Source organism: Pan troglodytes, chromosome 19, assembly GCF_028858775.2.
Source record: "Pan troglodytes isolate AG18354 chromosome 19, NHGRI_mPanTro3-v2.0_pri, whole genome shotgun sequence".
NCBI classification, from domain to species: domain Eukaryota; kingdom Metazoa; phylum Chordata; class Mammalia; order Primates; family Hominidae; genus Pan; species Pan troglodytes.
The window spans coordinates 63,208,164-63,223,743 of record NC_072417.2 but is presented as its reverse complement, the minus strand read 5'-3'; the positions used below and the strand labels follow the sequence as shown (position 1 = coordinate 63,223,743).

General features: G+C 53.2%; 1 protein-coding gene across 3 annotated transcripts in view; it reads right to left on the bottom strand.

Moving 5' to 3' along the window:
• ITGA3 (integrin subunit alpha 3) overlaps window positions 1-15,580 on the bottom strand; it is a 35,659-nt gene that overhangs the window by 8,846 nt on the left and 11,233 nt on the right. For all 3 annotated transcript variants that reach the window (XM_016932491.4, XM_016932490.4, XM_054671149.2), the window contains exons 4-23: window positions 14,490-14,739; window positions 11,897-11,983; window positions 11,298-11,505; window positions 10,634-10,830; window positions 8,808-8,896; window positions 8,532-8,668; window positions 8,278-8,364; window positions 7,286-7,353; window positions 7,077-7,213; window positions 6,337-6,486; window positions 6,134-6,231; window positions 5,694-5,841; window positions 5,368-5,436; window positions 4,690-4,769; window positions 4,531-4,608; window positions 3,889-3,991; window positions 3,557-3,739; window positions 3,258-3,380; window positions 2,440-2,553; window positions 1,413-1,511 (exon numbers count right to left, since the gene is read on the bottom strand). In XM_016932491.4, the coding sequence (XP_016787980.3) occupies window positions 1,413-1,511; window positions 2,440-2,553; window positions 3,258-3,380; window positions 3,557-3,739; window positions 3,889-3,991; window positions 4,531-4,608; window positions 4,690-4,769; window positions 5,368-5,436; window positions 5,694-5,841; window positions 6,134-6,231; window positions 6,337-6,486; window positions 7,077-7,213; window positions 7,286-7,353; window positions 8,278-8,364; window positions 8,532-8,668; window positions 8,808-8,896; window positions 10,634-10,830; window positions 11,298-11,505; window positions 11,897-11,983; window positions 14,490-14,739 (2,505 nt within the window). The remainder of the gene's footprint in view (window positions 1-1,412; window positions 1,512-2,439; window positions 2,554-3,257; window positions 3,381-3,556; window positions 3,740-3,888; window positions 3,992-4,530; window positions 4,609-4,689; window positions 4,770-5,367; window positions 5,437-5,693; window positions 5,842-6,133; window positions 6,232-6,336; window positions 6,487-7,076; window positions 7,214-7,285; window positions 7,354-8,277; window positions 8,365-8,531; window positions 8,669-8,807; window positions 8,897-10,633; window positions 10,831-11,297; window positions 11,506-11,896; window positions 11,984-14,489; window positions 14,740-15,580) is intronic.

Below are 15,580 nucleotides of genomic sequence, written 5' to 3'. Positions count from 1 at the left end.
ATTGACTTTTTTCTAATCATTACTCAAGTTTTTGCTGCATATTTGTTATATTTATTCCCAGATGCTCTATCACTTTTCTGATGAATTTGAATGGGATCTTTTCAACTATATTTTTGATTGGTTATTGCTAGCATGTAGGAAACCTAGGGGGTTTGGGTATTTTGATCTTGTTTTGACCTCTTGGACTTCCTGAATTATCTTATTGGGTCTAATAGCTTTTTGGGCCAGGTGTGGTAGCTAATACCTGTAATCCCAGTGTTTTGGGAAGCTGAGGTGGGAGGACTACTTGAGACCAGGAGTTCAAGACCAGCCTGGGCAGCACAGTGAGACCTCATGTCTACTAAAAATAAAAAATTAGGCCAGGCACGGTGGCTCATGCCTGTAATCCCAGCACTTTGGGAGGCCGAGGCAGGTGGATCACAAGGTCAGGAGATCGAGACCATCCTGGCTAACAAGTGAAACCCTGTCTGTACTAAAAATACAAAAATTAGCTGGGCGTGGTTGTGGGCGCCTGTAGTCCCAGCTACTTGGGAGGCCAAGGCAGGAGAATGGCATGAACCAGGGAGGCAGAGCTTGCAGTGATCGTGCCACTGCATTCCAGCCTGGCCACAGAGTGAGGCTCCATCTCAAAAAATAAATAAATAAATACATGAATAAATAAATAAATTAGCTGGGCATCGTGGTACATGGCTGTAGTCTCAGCTACTCAGGAGGCTGAGGTGGGAGGATTTCTTGAGCCCAGGAGTTCAGGACTACACTGCATTCCAGCTGGGGCAACAGAGTGACACCATCTCTGAAGCAAAATAAAATAAAATGATAGCTTTTCCGTTGCTTCTCTTTTCTGCCACGTAGATGATGACATCATCTGTCAATACTCACCAGGTTCTCATGGCTGAACCTCCCTCCATTCTGCCTTGATATCTTGCCTTTCTCTCTATACATACATATTGCCTGTGGCGGGAAGCTCACAGGTCCATAGTGGATGTGACAATGGGTGAGATAATCAGGAGACCCATGTTCCAGCCCCTGACAAGCTGTGCCACTTTGGGGAGGCCACTCAAGTCTCTCTAGGCCTCAGCCTCTCAGCCATAAAATAGAGAGGCAGTCCCAGCCCTACTCTTCATGGAGGTGTTGTGCAGATCAAAGAAGCTAATGCAGTGGTTCTCAGCCCTGGCTGCACATTAGCATCACTTGGGGGACCTTTAAACACAGCAATCCCGGAATTCACTCCCAGGGACCCGGGGTTAATTGCTCTGGGTGCAGTCCAGACACCAGAACTCCTCCAGATACTCTTACCGTGCGGCCAAGATTGAGAACCATACGGCTGAAGTGCGTCAGTGTGCTCTTAAAAGATGCCCTGTACTCTCAAGCTCTGGCTGGAGACTGCTGTCCTAGTGAACACGCGCACTCACCCACGTGGTCTTGTTCTCCATGTTGATGGTGGGGATGCTGGTTCGGAGGAATAGGGTAGCCCAGCCATTTACCCGGACTCGGTCAAAGTCTCTGTAATCCTGGATTGGGAGTGGGGTGGGTCAAGGGGAACACTTGACACTTCTCTGAGCCTACCTCCGACCCTAAGCTTCCCCACCCCATCACCCTCCCACCAAGTAGCATCCTTAAACAGCACCCCAAAGGATCTGTCAGCCAGGCCTCCCCTCCACACACAAATGCACATCATTCATTTATTTGTTCATTCATTTGTGCGTCAGGTCCTGTGCTGGATGCTGGGGACAACCGAAACAATGAAGGTCACAGTCTAGGTCAGGCCTGTGGGCTAAATCTGGACTGGCACCTGCTGTTGTAAATGAAGTATTTTTGGCGCACGGCCACACCCATTCATTTGTCTATGGCTGTTTGTGTGGTGCAATGGCAGTACTGAGTAGTTGCAACAGAAACTCTATGGCCCGCCAAGTTGAAAAGATTTCTAATCTAGTCATGTACAGAAAAAGTTTGGTCTAGATGGCATGAGAAAGTGGGCACGTGAGGCATTGCAACCCAGAGTCGAGCGTGATAAATGGCATGTGTGGCTTCTGAGAAAGTTAGGTGGGTGGCCATTGGAAGAGAGGTCATTTTCAGCTGGAAAAGCCAGAAAAGAGCTCACTGATGGTGAAGCATCTGACAGGGACCTTGAAAATGAAATAGGGGTTTACATGCAGAGATAAAAGAGGGGAAATGAGCATTCCAGGGTTAAGGAACACCCTGGGGAAAGGCATGGAGGTGGGATAGTAATGGACACATAACAGAATAACGGACACGAGAAAGGTCATTTTGGCTGGGGACAAACACATACACATCCATGCAAAGACACGCAAATCTCACACACACACACACACACACACACACACACACAGCCCTGCTATGACCCTGGACTCGCCCTCTCCCTGTTGTTCTCTCCCTCAGGGTGGATGGTAGGGGAGACCTTCAGACCCAGGCACTGACCTCGATGAAGGTGCTGTTCCACACTCGTGCCTTCACAGTCACGTTGGTGACAATGGGGGCATCAGGGATGGGGCACTCTAGCCACACACAGTGGGCACGCCCTGTGGCACAGGTCTGAGGTGGGCAGGGAACGCAAGACGTGACATAGTCTGAGTCTCCAGATTCTTCATCCCTTGCTCCTTACCTCCCGCCCCTTCCAGGCTTTGTCTCACCCCTGGGTGACCCAAAGGGGTCTGACATCCTTTCACTCATGCACACGTCACCCAACCTCACAGCTATGCATTTCAGACACACTCTTTGGGCCAAGCTCATATAATGCCAGGCACATGGATAACATGGAATCTGGCCCCTGCTTGTGTAAACAGGGCCCAACCGCCTACACCTGCTTCCCAGCCAGCTCCCTGCCCCTGGGATACCACCTCCCACTCTCCACCCAGCTAGGCTTCAACCGGCTTGCCAGGCCCGCTCTCCTCTCCTTTCCTGCAGAGGGCACACGCACCACCCACCATTGCCCTGCCCAACACTGCCTCCTGCCGGCCAAAGCTCTGAGCAGCTCTATCGCCCCCAACAGGCTGGGGTTCCTTGGAGCAGAGCCAGTGCCTCCTCCTTTGGTCCCTTGTCTTCAATGCTCCCCCATCAGAGTGGAGAACCCTCTGAGGGCAGGAGATGAGGCTCCCTACTCTGTCTGGAGGCTCCCAAGAGCAGGGGCCTCATCACCTCATCACACTGAGGTCTCCCTTGCTTTGTGTGCCCCTGGTGCCCAGGTACCCTGTGATGGGGTGGATGCAATCCCCTCCAACCTCGCCCTGGCCACTCACCAGCACAGTCTCAGACTTGGCTTTTTTGGCAGCAGCCAGAGTGACAGGTGGGGGGCCCTGGCCTCCCCCTGGATCCAGCTGTCGCCGCCTGCGCTGTGGGGATGATGGCCTGTCCCCAGGGTCCTGGAGAGGAAATAGGAGATTTGCTGGCAGGGCAGAGGAAGAATTGGGAGCAGGGTTGCAGGAAAGGAAAGGGTAGGAGAGACAGCTTGCCAAAGGGGTATGAGGGGAGGGAGGGGAAGACACTGGCCTTTCTGCCCTGTAGCATGCAAATGAAATATCCCTGATAGTGTCCTTACAGAAAGAGTGAGGTTGAGAGGGTTGATAAGGTCTCCAGGTGGTCGGCAGGGCCAGGACCCATTGCCATGGACGGTGATCTCCGTGGGATACAGCAGCCACTTGCCATTGCTGACTTCATAGGGCCACTCCAGACCTAGGACCAGGGTCCCCAGGCCCACCAGCCCCTCCCCCATTGGGCCCACCTGTGGGCACAAGATGTGTCATAGTCATTATCTCCTGGAAAACCACCTCCATCTTACCAACCCCCAACCCTCCCACCTTCAGACCCCAGAGAAAATAAAAATAATCCTTCCTAGAAGTCCCCAGCCCAGGACTCTGGCGAGCCCCTTACCTGGAATTCATACTTGAGGGGGCTTCCTACATCCTCCACAGTTTTCATGCCAGACTCACCCATCACTGTCCCCCCAAAGAAGCTTTGTAGCCGGTGATTTACCCTAGGGGTAAGAAGGATGCTGGAGTCACGGGGGACAAGAGACCAGGGCCCTGGCAGAGGGGGTTGGGCACCAAAGCTGGTTAACTGTAGCCCCTCTGACATCAGTCACCTCAATAGAAACCTCAGCTCTGCATTTACAAGCTTTATGGACTCAAGCAAGCTATTTATCCTCTCTGAGCCTCAGTCTCCTCATCTGTAAAATGGACTTAATCATAGCTGTTGTATCACAGGGCTGCTGTGAGAAGTCATTGAGATGATGTATATAAAATCCTTAGCACAATGAGCTCTTATAAAATGGTAGGGACAACACCTTAGCCCCGGGGTTGCTGATTCCTCCATTTCTGCCTGCTTTACAGGGGGAATAGTAATGGTAACGATAGTGATTGTTGTTGTTAAGAAAAGGATGATCCAGGGAAAGTGGAGGCCTGCGGACACTGGGCCAAGAGAGGGGTCAGAGGAGCTTGGGAGATAGCTTGGGGATAGGGAACCCTAGCTTAGGCACAGCAGGCTGGGGTGGGGGTGGTGGAGAGCGGTACCCACATGGTAAGCGAGGTCTGGAGTGTATAGTCCACCAGCAGAGTGAGGGTCATGGGCCACAGGTTGTCCTGGTGACTCGACCTTGGGAGGAAATGCAGGGGTTAGGAAGGTGATCCAAGATACCTCAGCCCTGACCCAGACTGGCTTTTCGAGGTCACTCACGTGGAGAGCTGCAGCTGCACCTGAAGGTCCCTTGTGTGCAGGGTCACCCCGATGACCTCAAAGGCGATGAGCAGCTCCATCTGCCACAAGGGTCAGGGAGGCAGAGAGTGGCATATGGGGCCTGGTGGAGGTGATGTCATGGGGAAGGAGGGGATGCACACTATTCTAGTTGGCTTTCTGGCCTTCTCCTCCTCCTCCTGTTCTGGGTGAGGGGTCTCTACCTCCCCACCCCACCTCTGCCTTCCTTTCCCCCTTTTTTTCCATCAGGTCACATCTCTGCTACTTTTGAGCTACATAACCTTGAGCAGGTAACTGAAACTTTCTAAGTGTGTGTTTCCTCTTCTGTAAAAGAGCATCTACCTCCTCAGAAGGCTATGAGAATTATATCACATCAAAGAAGCACAGTGTTGGGCTCAGGGGCTGGCACACAGTTGGTGCTTGGTCAAACTGGTTTCCTCCCCTCCACCTGCTCTAGCTTTGTGCACAGCTCCCTAGCAGCCCCATTTGTCTTAGTTTCTGGGCCTCTTCTCACCCTCTACTGAGTCTCTCCTCCCGCACTGTGGCTCTCCACTTCGAGAGAGCCCAGAAAGCAGGCAGGCAGAGGCTAGAAGGACAAGGAGCTCATCAGAGGTGCAGCCTGGGACCCAGGAGGAATGGGAGGATGTGGCCGGTGCTCACCCTCTGGTTCCGTTTGAAGGGGTTCCCCAGCTCGCAAAAGATGGTCTCATTAGCTTGGCAGGCCCCAGGCTGAGGAAAGAAGGCGACTAAGGTCAGGGTCGGGTCAAAGTAGGGCTTGTCCTCCCTCCTCTGTGGTGCAAGGTCAGAAGCCCTAGAGCTTGAGAGCCGGATTCTCCAAGCAGCAGAGACGCTAAGGCCCCCAAGAAGGCCCAGACCAGAGGAGGTGGGCACGTGGCAGACGACAACACCTGCACAGGACATGGATATGGGGATGCAAAGACGCGGGGAGCCCTGCTTGGGCTCTGAGCCGGCCGGCGGGCACTCACGGGGCGCACTGAGGACAGCAGCAGGGCGGGAGGCACCACCAGGGTGAGCAGCGCCTCGTGGGCGTCCTCCCCGGAGCGCTCCGAGGTCCGGGTGTTCGTCACGTTGATGCTCAGGAGCAATTTCCGGACGTCTCTGCTGTACTGGAGCCTGAGAGCAGGAGCCCAGGACTCAGCCAAGAGCCCCGCCCCCAGGGCCCTCCCGGATCAACTAGGCCCCGCCCCTGGGGTCTCCTAGGTGAGAAAAGCCCATCTTGGGACAGCCAGGCCCCGTCCTCTAGTCGCACCTGGAGGAGAAAGCCCCGTTTCTGACCATCCCACCTGTTCCCGCTAAAGCCCTGTCCCTGGGCTCGCCTTGCCATGAGGCCCCGCCCCCACCCTGCCAGTTAATGAGGCCCCGTCCCACCCTTGGCCGATTAACGCGGCCGGCGGCCCACAGCCACCTGCTCAGCTTCTGCTGCTGCTCTGACACGAAGGCTGCCCGCATCTGCAAGTTGCTCTCACACTTGTTGTCAGGCCCGCACTCCTTCTGGAACTGGACCTGGGGGGTGGCCGGAGGTGTGAGGGCCGCACCACCCCCAGTGCCCTCTCGCCCCACCGCCCTTCTGGCCCCTGGTCTTCCAGTCCAGGTGCCAGCCCCACTCACCTCAGTGTGGTTCTCCAGAGCCTGTGCCTGGTTGAGGATCGGGTAGGCGTCCAGGGACCGCAGCCCCAGCCGGGGGCGATCGGGCATCCGCAAAGGTAAAGAGTAGTTCATGGAGATGATGATGGGGCGGAGTTTGTCACGGAGGTTGTCCTGGGGAGACAGGGTGAGCTGAGCCCGGCCCTGCACTGCTCCCTGCCCCAGCTGAATCCTCACACCACCCTGAACCCCAGAGAAGAGCTGGACCACCCCCCCACCCTGAAAACCTGACAGTTAGGCTGAACTCCCTCCAGTCCGGTCGCCAAATTGCGACTTCCTACTATCCTGACCCTCCAAGAGGAGAGACAGGGCTTCTCCTCCTCAAAAGTCCCTTCACCTCCCCATCCACAGGGTCCCCAGGTTGAGCTCTCCCCTTCCACCCTGATGTCCCAGAGAGGGACTGACCTTGCTCCCTACTCAGGGACCCCTTTTCCCAGAGGTGGGCTGAGCCAAGAGCTCCCACACTCCTCACTTTCCTTGGAGGTAATAAGCCCTTTGGCCCCATCCCCACCCCAAGGGTCTCCATCGCTCCTCATGTGTGGGTGCTGTACACTGTACTCCTACACACCAATAGCCTTCCAAACCGATGTCCCCAACCTCTGTCTCTGGAGAGACCCCCGTCCCTCACCCTTGATCTAGGGGGACACTGGCCACCTCCTCCAGGGACCTGGGAGCCCTCATCCTGACCCTTGCTCCTCCCTCACCATCAGGAGCAGCTCCAGCTTCTGGCAGCGCATCTCGGGCATGGAGAAGAAGCCGTGGAAGACAGCGGACTCACTGCCGGCAAAGCGGAGCCGGGGCGGCCGGCGGTCCCTGTCAGCCTCCAGAGTGTAGGCCAGGGCTACAGGTAGACAGGGTGGTCAGCAAGGGGACAGGGGAGCGTACCCCTTTTACGCTGCACCCCAGCACTCACTGATGTTTCGCCTGTAGTTGGGGTTCCCGGCACTCTGGTTGTAAGCAAAGCACAGCTCCACTTGCACACTGTTGGAGGGATGTACGGGAGGGCGGGTCACAGTGGGACACACACGTCCAGGCCCTAGCTCTCGCCTCTGTACTGGGCAAAAGGAAACCGAGGCCCTTCTGGAGAGAGGCAGGGACAAAACTGGGGAGTCCACAAAGCAGGTCTGTGGTGTCCCTGACCCCTTCCCTTCCACTCCCCTTAAAGCCAAAGAGAACAGGGTTAGAGGTCACTAATGGGGAAACTGAGGCCTAGGGCCCAGAAGGACTTGTCTGAAGTCCTCAGTCAGTTGGTGGCCCAGCCCAGTCTTGAACCTAGGTCGGCCAATCCCCAGTCCAGGTCTCCTTGCACCAACCACCCCATTTCCCTGCTCTGTCTGCCTTTGTCTTCTGATCCAAAATCCTCATTCACTTAAAGACCTTGGGGTCATTGCCATCATTACTGTCACTTTCTTAGCAACTAACATTTCTTGAGCACTTAGGGTATACACAGTGCTGTGCTAGGGACTTTCTGTATATTTTCTCATTTAATTATCACAACAACCCTGTGAATCAGTTATTATCAATTCTGTTCTACAAGCAAGAAATCTGAGCCTAAGAGGGATTAATAATTCACCTGAGGAGACTCTCCTCCATATCCATCCACTTAAATGCGTCCCCCTTTCCAGAGCCCATCCCCGCCCCTCCACTGGCATAGCTGGGATTTGAACCAGGCCGTCCAGAGCTCCCACCTTGAACCACTATACTCTACTGCCCCTGACTTCATCCATTACCTCTTACAAGGAATTTTGCTTTTTAATGAGGTTGGGTAGAGAGGGCAAATGCTGGCCCCAAGAATCAAATTTTTAAAGGTGGGATGTCAGGAGGCCAGGGGAGGGGTTTGGGAGCTGCAGCCCCTCCTGGCCTCCCTATAAATAAATGAGGAGTAGGTGGGCAGAGCAATCTCACCAAGAGGTGGCTGTGCAAAGTGCAGGGTCCAGCACAGCTGGCCTGGCCACCAAGGTCTTGTGGACGATGTTGATGACGGGCCGGGCCCTGCAGAGACAACAGAGCCAGACAGATATCAGTGCCTCCTGCCTGCCCCAGGCCAGAGTTGGGGCCCAGGCTTCCAAGGAGCTAGCGCAAACATGAACACAGATGGGAATCTGTGCAGACAAAGATGAAGAAGAGAAAGACCCTTATTCACTGGCCTCCTGGCTCACCGCAGCAGCACAATGTGGTCTGACAGGCTTCCCACTAGAAGGTCTGGGTAGAAGTTCTCATCCACATCCATCTGCCCACTGAGGGAATAGCCGAAGGTGGCCAAGCCAGGCAGTCCCAGCTTCTCTCCATGGATTACCTGGGGGCAGGGGAAAGTGGTGGGGGCAGGCTCTGGGGAGCAGGGCCCAGGGGGCTACAGGGAAGGGTTGGGTGAAGGAAAGCAAGGAAGGCCCATCTCGGCTGGTGGGGGCAGCAGACCCATCCCCGTCTCTCTGTACCTGCTGGGGCTGTCTGAGGAGCCCCTTAGAGCTACTGTGATAGATGTACACTTTGCCCAAGCCTTCAAACGGAGCTCCCACGGCAATATCTGCAGAAGAAAAGGCAAGACAGGGTCACCCAGGCACTCTGGGCCCCATGTCTCCCTAACTCTTTGCTCCAGGCCATAGAGCCCAGCACAGAACTGATCTTGGCCTGATTGATGGGCAGTGCTCAGAGCATCAGGGACAGAGCAGAGCTCTGCAGCTCAGGATGAACACTGGGACCATCTGGAGCCCAGCTTCCTCCTATCACAGGTGGGAAAGTAGGTTCAGGAGATGACAAGTGACTCTACCAGATAGTTGTCAAGCATTCAGTGTGTGTGCATGTGTGTGTGTGTGTGTGTATTTATAGACAGTGTCTCGCTCTGTGACCCAGGCTGGAGTGCAGTGGCGCAGTCATAGCTCACTGCCGCCTCAACCCCCTGGACTCAAGTGATCCTCCCACCTCAGCCTCCCAAGTAGCTGGGACAGGCACACACCAACACACCCATTTCATTAAATGAATGAAAATTCATTTAATTTTCACGAGAGTGCTGTGGGGTGGGTACTATTGTCCCCCCACTTTATAGATGAGGAGACACTCCAAAAACCCAGAGTTGTACAACTAATGAGTGTAGAGAAGAGAAAATTTGAGCCCAGGGCTGTCTCACAGCAGGGGCTGGGATTTTAACCACAACACTACAGTGAACTTCACTGAAAGTGTCAAGGCTTTTTACATTCTAATCATTATCTCCACAAATAACCCCCAAGTATTTGGTTATCTTCTTAAACTGAACTCTTTCCAGTTTGCAGCTTTGGATCGGATAAGGCCTAGGGAATCAGCAAGCCAGGCTTGTTAGTAAGCCCTGTAAAGGGAGCAGAAGCAGGTCCCAGGCCGAAACCAAATGATTTCCACAGTGCACACTTGGCCTCTGGTGACTGAACTTTCTGGCACCTATTTTGGGTCTTCAGAGGCTCCTTTGCCTTCCTCTTGGTTCTCAGCTATGTCCTGGGAAACTGAGATTATCAGAGAAGTGACTTTCAGATAAGCCAGGTGCCCCTATGGCACTGACTCCAGCCCTGGGTCTGCCCCTGTCCCTGATACCCCAGGTCCGATTGGTCCCCAAGTCCTGCAGAACACTTATGAGGACCCCTATATCCAGGGCTCCCACCTTGTCCCATTCCTTATCATCTCCCACCTGAGATATTACATTCTTGATCTTAATTCCCCTGGCCTTGCTCCACCCCTGCACTCACTCATCCCATACCCCTTCCAGAATCATCCTTCAGGGTACAAAGTTATTATATCACATCCCTGCCCTAAAACTTTCTCTGGATGCCCCACGACCCCACCATCACCGTTACCCAAATATAAATCCCTAAGATACTCTGCCTGGCTTTCAAAGCATCCATCCTCACCCCACCCCACCCCACTCCCCCTCCAGCCTCCTCTCTGATGTGAACACTCCACACCCGCTAGATTTGGGCACACCAGGCCAGTTTCCACACCCATGTTGTGCCCCATCAGTTCTCTACTGTGCACTCTCAGCCCAGCCTTGGCTGCACAGTGGCATGCAAGCTCCTCCAGGAGGCCCACTGAGCTTGCCTCTGTGCTTCCTCTGCACATCTGCACATCCTCTCTCTAGTACTGCTGCGAGCTCCCCAGGTCCGGCCCCATCCTGTCTCATCTGTGGGCCCTGTCAAGCCTGATGTGCAGCTGGTGCTCAGTCAGTAGGGGTGCTGGGGGGAGGGGTGCTGGAGGAGGGGTGCTGGAGGAGGGGTGCTGGGGGAGGGGTGCTGGCTCATACCCTGAAATCCATCCTGGTTGATGTCACCAATGCTGGCCACAGATAAACCGAAGGCAGAGCCACTGGGGCCATGAAGAAGGAGCGAGGGGTGAACAGGGAAGGAGGTTCCCGCCTGGTTCATGAAGACATAGATGGCACCCCCTACTTCCTCTTTCCTCTCAAAGTAGTAGGGGGCGCCCACCAGGAGGTCCTGCCACCTACACAGGAGAGGAGGGAAATGGGAGTGTGAGGTCAGCCTCCAATATGCAGCATAGTTCTTGTTTGACAGGCATGACTGTGCCAGGGCACAGGGCTCTGCAAATGGCTCTTCCGGCCACAGGTCATGGGTGGGAAGGACATGTGCATGGGAAGGACATGGAGATGCCAATATGACCCACCAAATAGAAGACATATGTCATGGAGATGCCATGCAGGCACAAATCAAACCCAAACAACCCACATCCACTGGAGCATACAAATCCCAAGCAGAAACAAGCAAACGCAGGGGTCCCACAAATGCCATGTGCAGGTGCTCAGACTCCCATAAAGCCTGACTGCAAACCTCTGCAAACAACATGCAGACAGCCGCACAACTGCAAATCCTCCACTCCCCTCTCCTGGCTTAGGTAAGCCTTCCCCCGCCCATCGCTCTCCCTGGCCCCAGAGGATGTCCCTAGATTCTCACCCATCGTTGTTCAGGTCTGCCAGGGCAATGGCGCTGCCAAAATAGGCGCCCACCTGCGAGCCCTCCAGCACCTGCCTCCTCCGCAGGTCTCCGCCTGCCTCCTGGCTCATCAAGAACACCGCGCCCATATGTCGGTGCCGTGGGGCACCTGTCACAATGGTGATGTTTTTGGGGTGCAGGATGAAGCTGCCTACCTGCATCGTGTACCCTGGGATAGAGGGAAGATGTTCAACCAAGATCCCAGTCAACTTTGTCTCTTTCTACTCTGGACCCATCTCCCTATTCCCTCCCTTGCCCCCCACCATGATGTTCTATCCCACTATTCCAAGTAGGGCAAGAAAGTAGACTCCAGATGGCCAGCAGCCATGGCCCATCCCAGCCCCAGTTCTGCCTGGACACTGGACTGTGAGCATCCTGAAGTCAAGAACTTTGCATCTTGGGAGCTTGGAACAGGGCCTGGCATACAGGTGCTGGCCAATCCGTGTGTGCTAGTTTAACTAAAAGCCATTAGTCACAACTGCACTCTGGCCTCACCTTTCCACCAGGGACTAAGCCCCCTTCCCCTCTATCACTTGATGGGCTACCACTACTGTACTCACCAATATAGAGGTTTCCTTGGTCCTCTGGGTCCTTGTAACTATACTCAGATAAGTCCCACTCCTTGCGCTGAATCATGTAGCTGTTTCCTTCACAGGGATTGAGGGAGGGAGAGTAGGGAGTATAAGTCACCACCGGTTTCTGGTTTCCTCTACCATGTCCAGCCCACCCCCACCCAACAAGGATAGTAATAACCCCTTTCATTGGTGAGCATTTTGCCATTTATAAAACACATCCTCTTTAACAATTCTTTTTTCCTTTTTTTTTTTTTTTTTTTTTTGAGACAGTCTCACTCTTGTTGCCCAGGCTGGAGTGCAATGGCGTGATCTTGACTCACTGCAACCTCCGCTTCCTGAGTTCCAGCGATTCTCCTGCCTCAGCCTCCCGAGTAGCTGGGATTACAGGCATGCGCCACCATGCCCGGCTAATTTTTGTATTTTCAGTAGAGACAAGGTTTCACCATGTTGGCCAGGCTGGTCTCAAACTCCTGGCCTCAAGTGATCCATCTGCCTTGGCCTCCCAAAGTGCTGGGATTACAGGTGTCAGCCACTGTGCCTGGCCTATTATAACAATTATTTGAGGTGAAATTATGACCCCCATTTTGCAGATAAGTGAGGCTCAGGAGGGAAGTTGACTTGCTCATAGTCCCATGGGGAGCTGGTTGTAGAGCCATGGCTAGAACTTAATCACTCAGGCTCCTGGATATTAGATGCTAGATGGCTTTCCCCACTCTCTAGACACTGAAGTCAGACTCCACACCATTATCTCTTTGTGGTCCTGACCCCAAACTCGGGCTGCCTAGCTGGACCCTGCACTCAGGGCTGCTGCTGGAGAGTATCTGTGACCTTGCCAAGGTGCTACATGACCAGGGGGTGGGAGGCAGGACCAGAAGAGGGGGCAGAGGCCTCAGCCTTCGGTGAGCCCAGAGCTGTGACTATGCCTGGGGCTACCTGTTGGTCAAGAGGAGATTCAAGGCTCCTCTGCCTGCTGATTCTACAACAATAAAGGTTCAGTAAGGGAAAAGGGGTCCCTATTGCTACAACCTGTGTGATGGAGGGAGGCAAAGAGATGGAGAGAGTATAAGCCGCCAGACACCCCCTGTGAGACCATGTGTAGTGTGGTCTTTTACAAGCATGGTCTTTTACAAGAAAATACCCTTCATCCTCTAAAATGATGGTCCTATATATATCAACATGAAAAAGTGCCCATGACTTTTGATAAGAGAAAGAGAGAAAGTAGCGATATTTATTTAGTTTTTTGAGATAAAGTCTTGCTCTGCTGCTCAGGCTGGAGAACAGTGGCACAATCGCATCTCACTGCAGCCTCAACCTCCTGGGCCCAAGCGATCCTCCCACCTCAGCCTCCTGAGTAGCTGGGACCATAGGTGTGTGCCACCACACCTGGCTAATTTTTAAATTTTTTGTAGAGACAAGGTCTCCCTACGTTGCCCAGGTTAGTCTTGAACTCCTGGGCTCAAGTGATCCTCCCACCTCAGTTTTCCAAAGTGTTGGGATTACAGGCATGAGCCACTGCACCTGGCGATAACTATTATTATAGGACACTGCCTACTGTACTATGTAGTGGTTGTACCAGGAGCATGTTTTATTTTTAGAATTAGTTTGTAAATGGTTAAACTGAAGTCAGATGGACCTGTATTCCAATCCAGGTTTCATAACTTTGTTGGCCTTGGGCAATTTACTTCTCTAAGTCTTAGTTTTTGTTTTTGTAAAATGGATATAATAATACTTGCCTCATAAGAGTATTTTAAGAATGATTAGGCCGGGCGCGGTGGCTCACGCCTGTAATCCCAGTACTTTGGGAGACTAAGGTGGGCGGATCACGAGGTCAGGAGATCGAGACCATCCTGGCTAACACGGTGAAACCCTGTCTCTACTAAAAATACAAAAAAATTAGCCGGGCGTGGTGGCGGGCACCTGTAGTCCCAGCTACTCAAGAGGCTGAGGCAGGAGAATGGCGTGAACCCTGGAGGTGGAGCTTGCAGTGAGCCGAGATTGCACCACTGCACTCCAGCCTGGGTGACAGAGTGAGACTCTGTCTCAAAAAAATAAATAAATAAATAAATAATAAAGACTGATTGAGGCTGGGCATGGTGGCTCATGCCCATAATCCCAGCACTTTGGGAGGCCGAGGAGGGTGGATTGCTTAAGCCCAGGAGTTCAAGACTAGCCTGAGCAACATGGTGAAACTCCATCTCTACAAAAAATACAGAAATTAGCCAGGTGTAGTGGCACATGCCTGTGGTCATAGCTACTCAAGAAGCTGAGGTTGGAAGATCACCTGAGCCTGGGGAGGTTGAGGCTGCAGTGAGCCATGAATGTGCCACTGCACTCCAGCCTGGGTGACATAGTGAGACCCTATGTCAAAAAAACAACAAAAAAGATTGATTGACATAATATGCGTAAGGCCCCTGGCACATAGTAAGTGCTTTAAAACAGTAGAAGTCATGGTGGTTGCTGATATTGGCATGAGGTCCTGTTTCTAGTGTGGATGATCTAGGCCAGCTGTCCCCATGGCTAACTAGGGGTGGGTGGTCTCTGCTCTTCCTTTCTTCCCCCATGGCCCCATGGTCCCCACCTTTCCAGTTGTAGGCACCAGGGGCGCCGAAGTACACAGTGTTCTGGGTGAAGCCACCGCTGGTGCCCAGCTGGCACATGCCCGTCTCCAGGTAGTCTGTGTTGCTGTTGCACATCTCATTGTGGTAGGTCTGCCAGTCATCACTGGAGTCCAGCTCTAGGTCATTGCCTCGCACGTAGCACTTGCCCACCATGCGCCGCTGGTCTTCTGACCCCGACCACAGCACCTGGGTGTAGCGGTGGGCACAGACCTGGGGACCCCCCAAACACAGGCAGCCTTAGTCAGGCACAGGGACCCGGGTCAGCTGTCTCTTTTACCCTGTAAGCCTCTGGCTTTGCCAAACAGGAGTCAAAGGAGATCTCCTGGCTTCTCCTTCTCCCAGTGATACTTAAACCTGCATCTCCTTTCCAGAATTCAGAAATCTGCTCTGAGGGTCAGGAACACTTTTTGGAAAGCTGTAAAGTGTGGATCTGAGAGTGGCTTAGAGATCTCAGCAAAGGGAAAGCAGGGAAGGATGAGAGACTGTGGGGTTCAGGCTCTTGGTCTAGAAGGGGTTAGTAACAGAGAGATTAAGGAACTTGCTGCTCTGCCATCTCCAGATGACCCTGTCCTCTTAATGAAAGGACCATTATTAAAATAATAATTACAATGACGGTAATAATAATAGCAGCAGCTAACACTTCATGAGTGCTTCCTATATGCCAGGCACAATTCTGAGCTCCTCACATATTAAGTGTTAAGCCTGCTAGTGACCCTATGGTGTAGGAATGATTATTTCCCCCATTTTAGATAAACTGAGGCATGGAGAGCTCAGTAACCTGCATAAGATCTCATATCTAGAGAGAGGCAGAGAATATTCAAACCAAGCCTGTCTCCTTCCAAAATCTGAGCTCTTAAGCACATGCTGTGCTGCTTCACGGAGGGGAGAATCTATGCACAGCCTCTCTGGGTGCACTTTAGCTGCTCAGTATATATTTATTGGGCAAACTGATGGGCCAGAATAGGGTGACTTAAAACAGCCTGGAGGCAGGCAAAGTCTAGAAGTAGGCCCTGGTTCTTGTTTACTTGCTTTCTGTGGTCCCTTCTAGCTG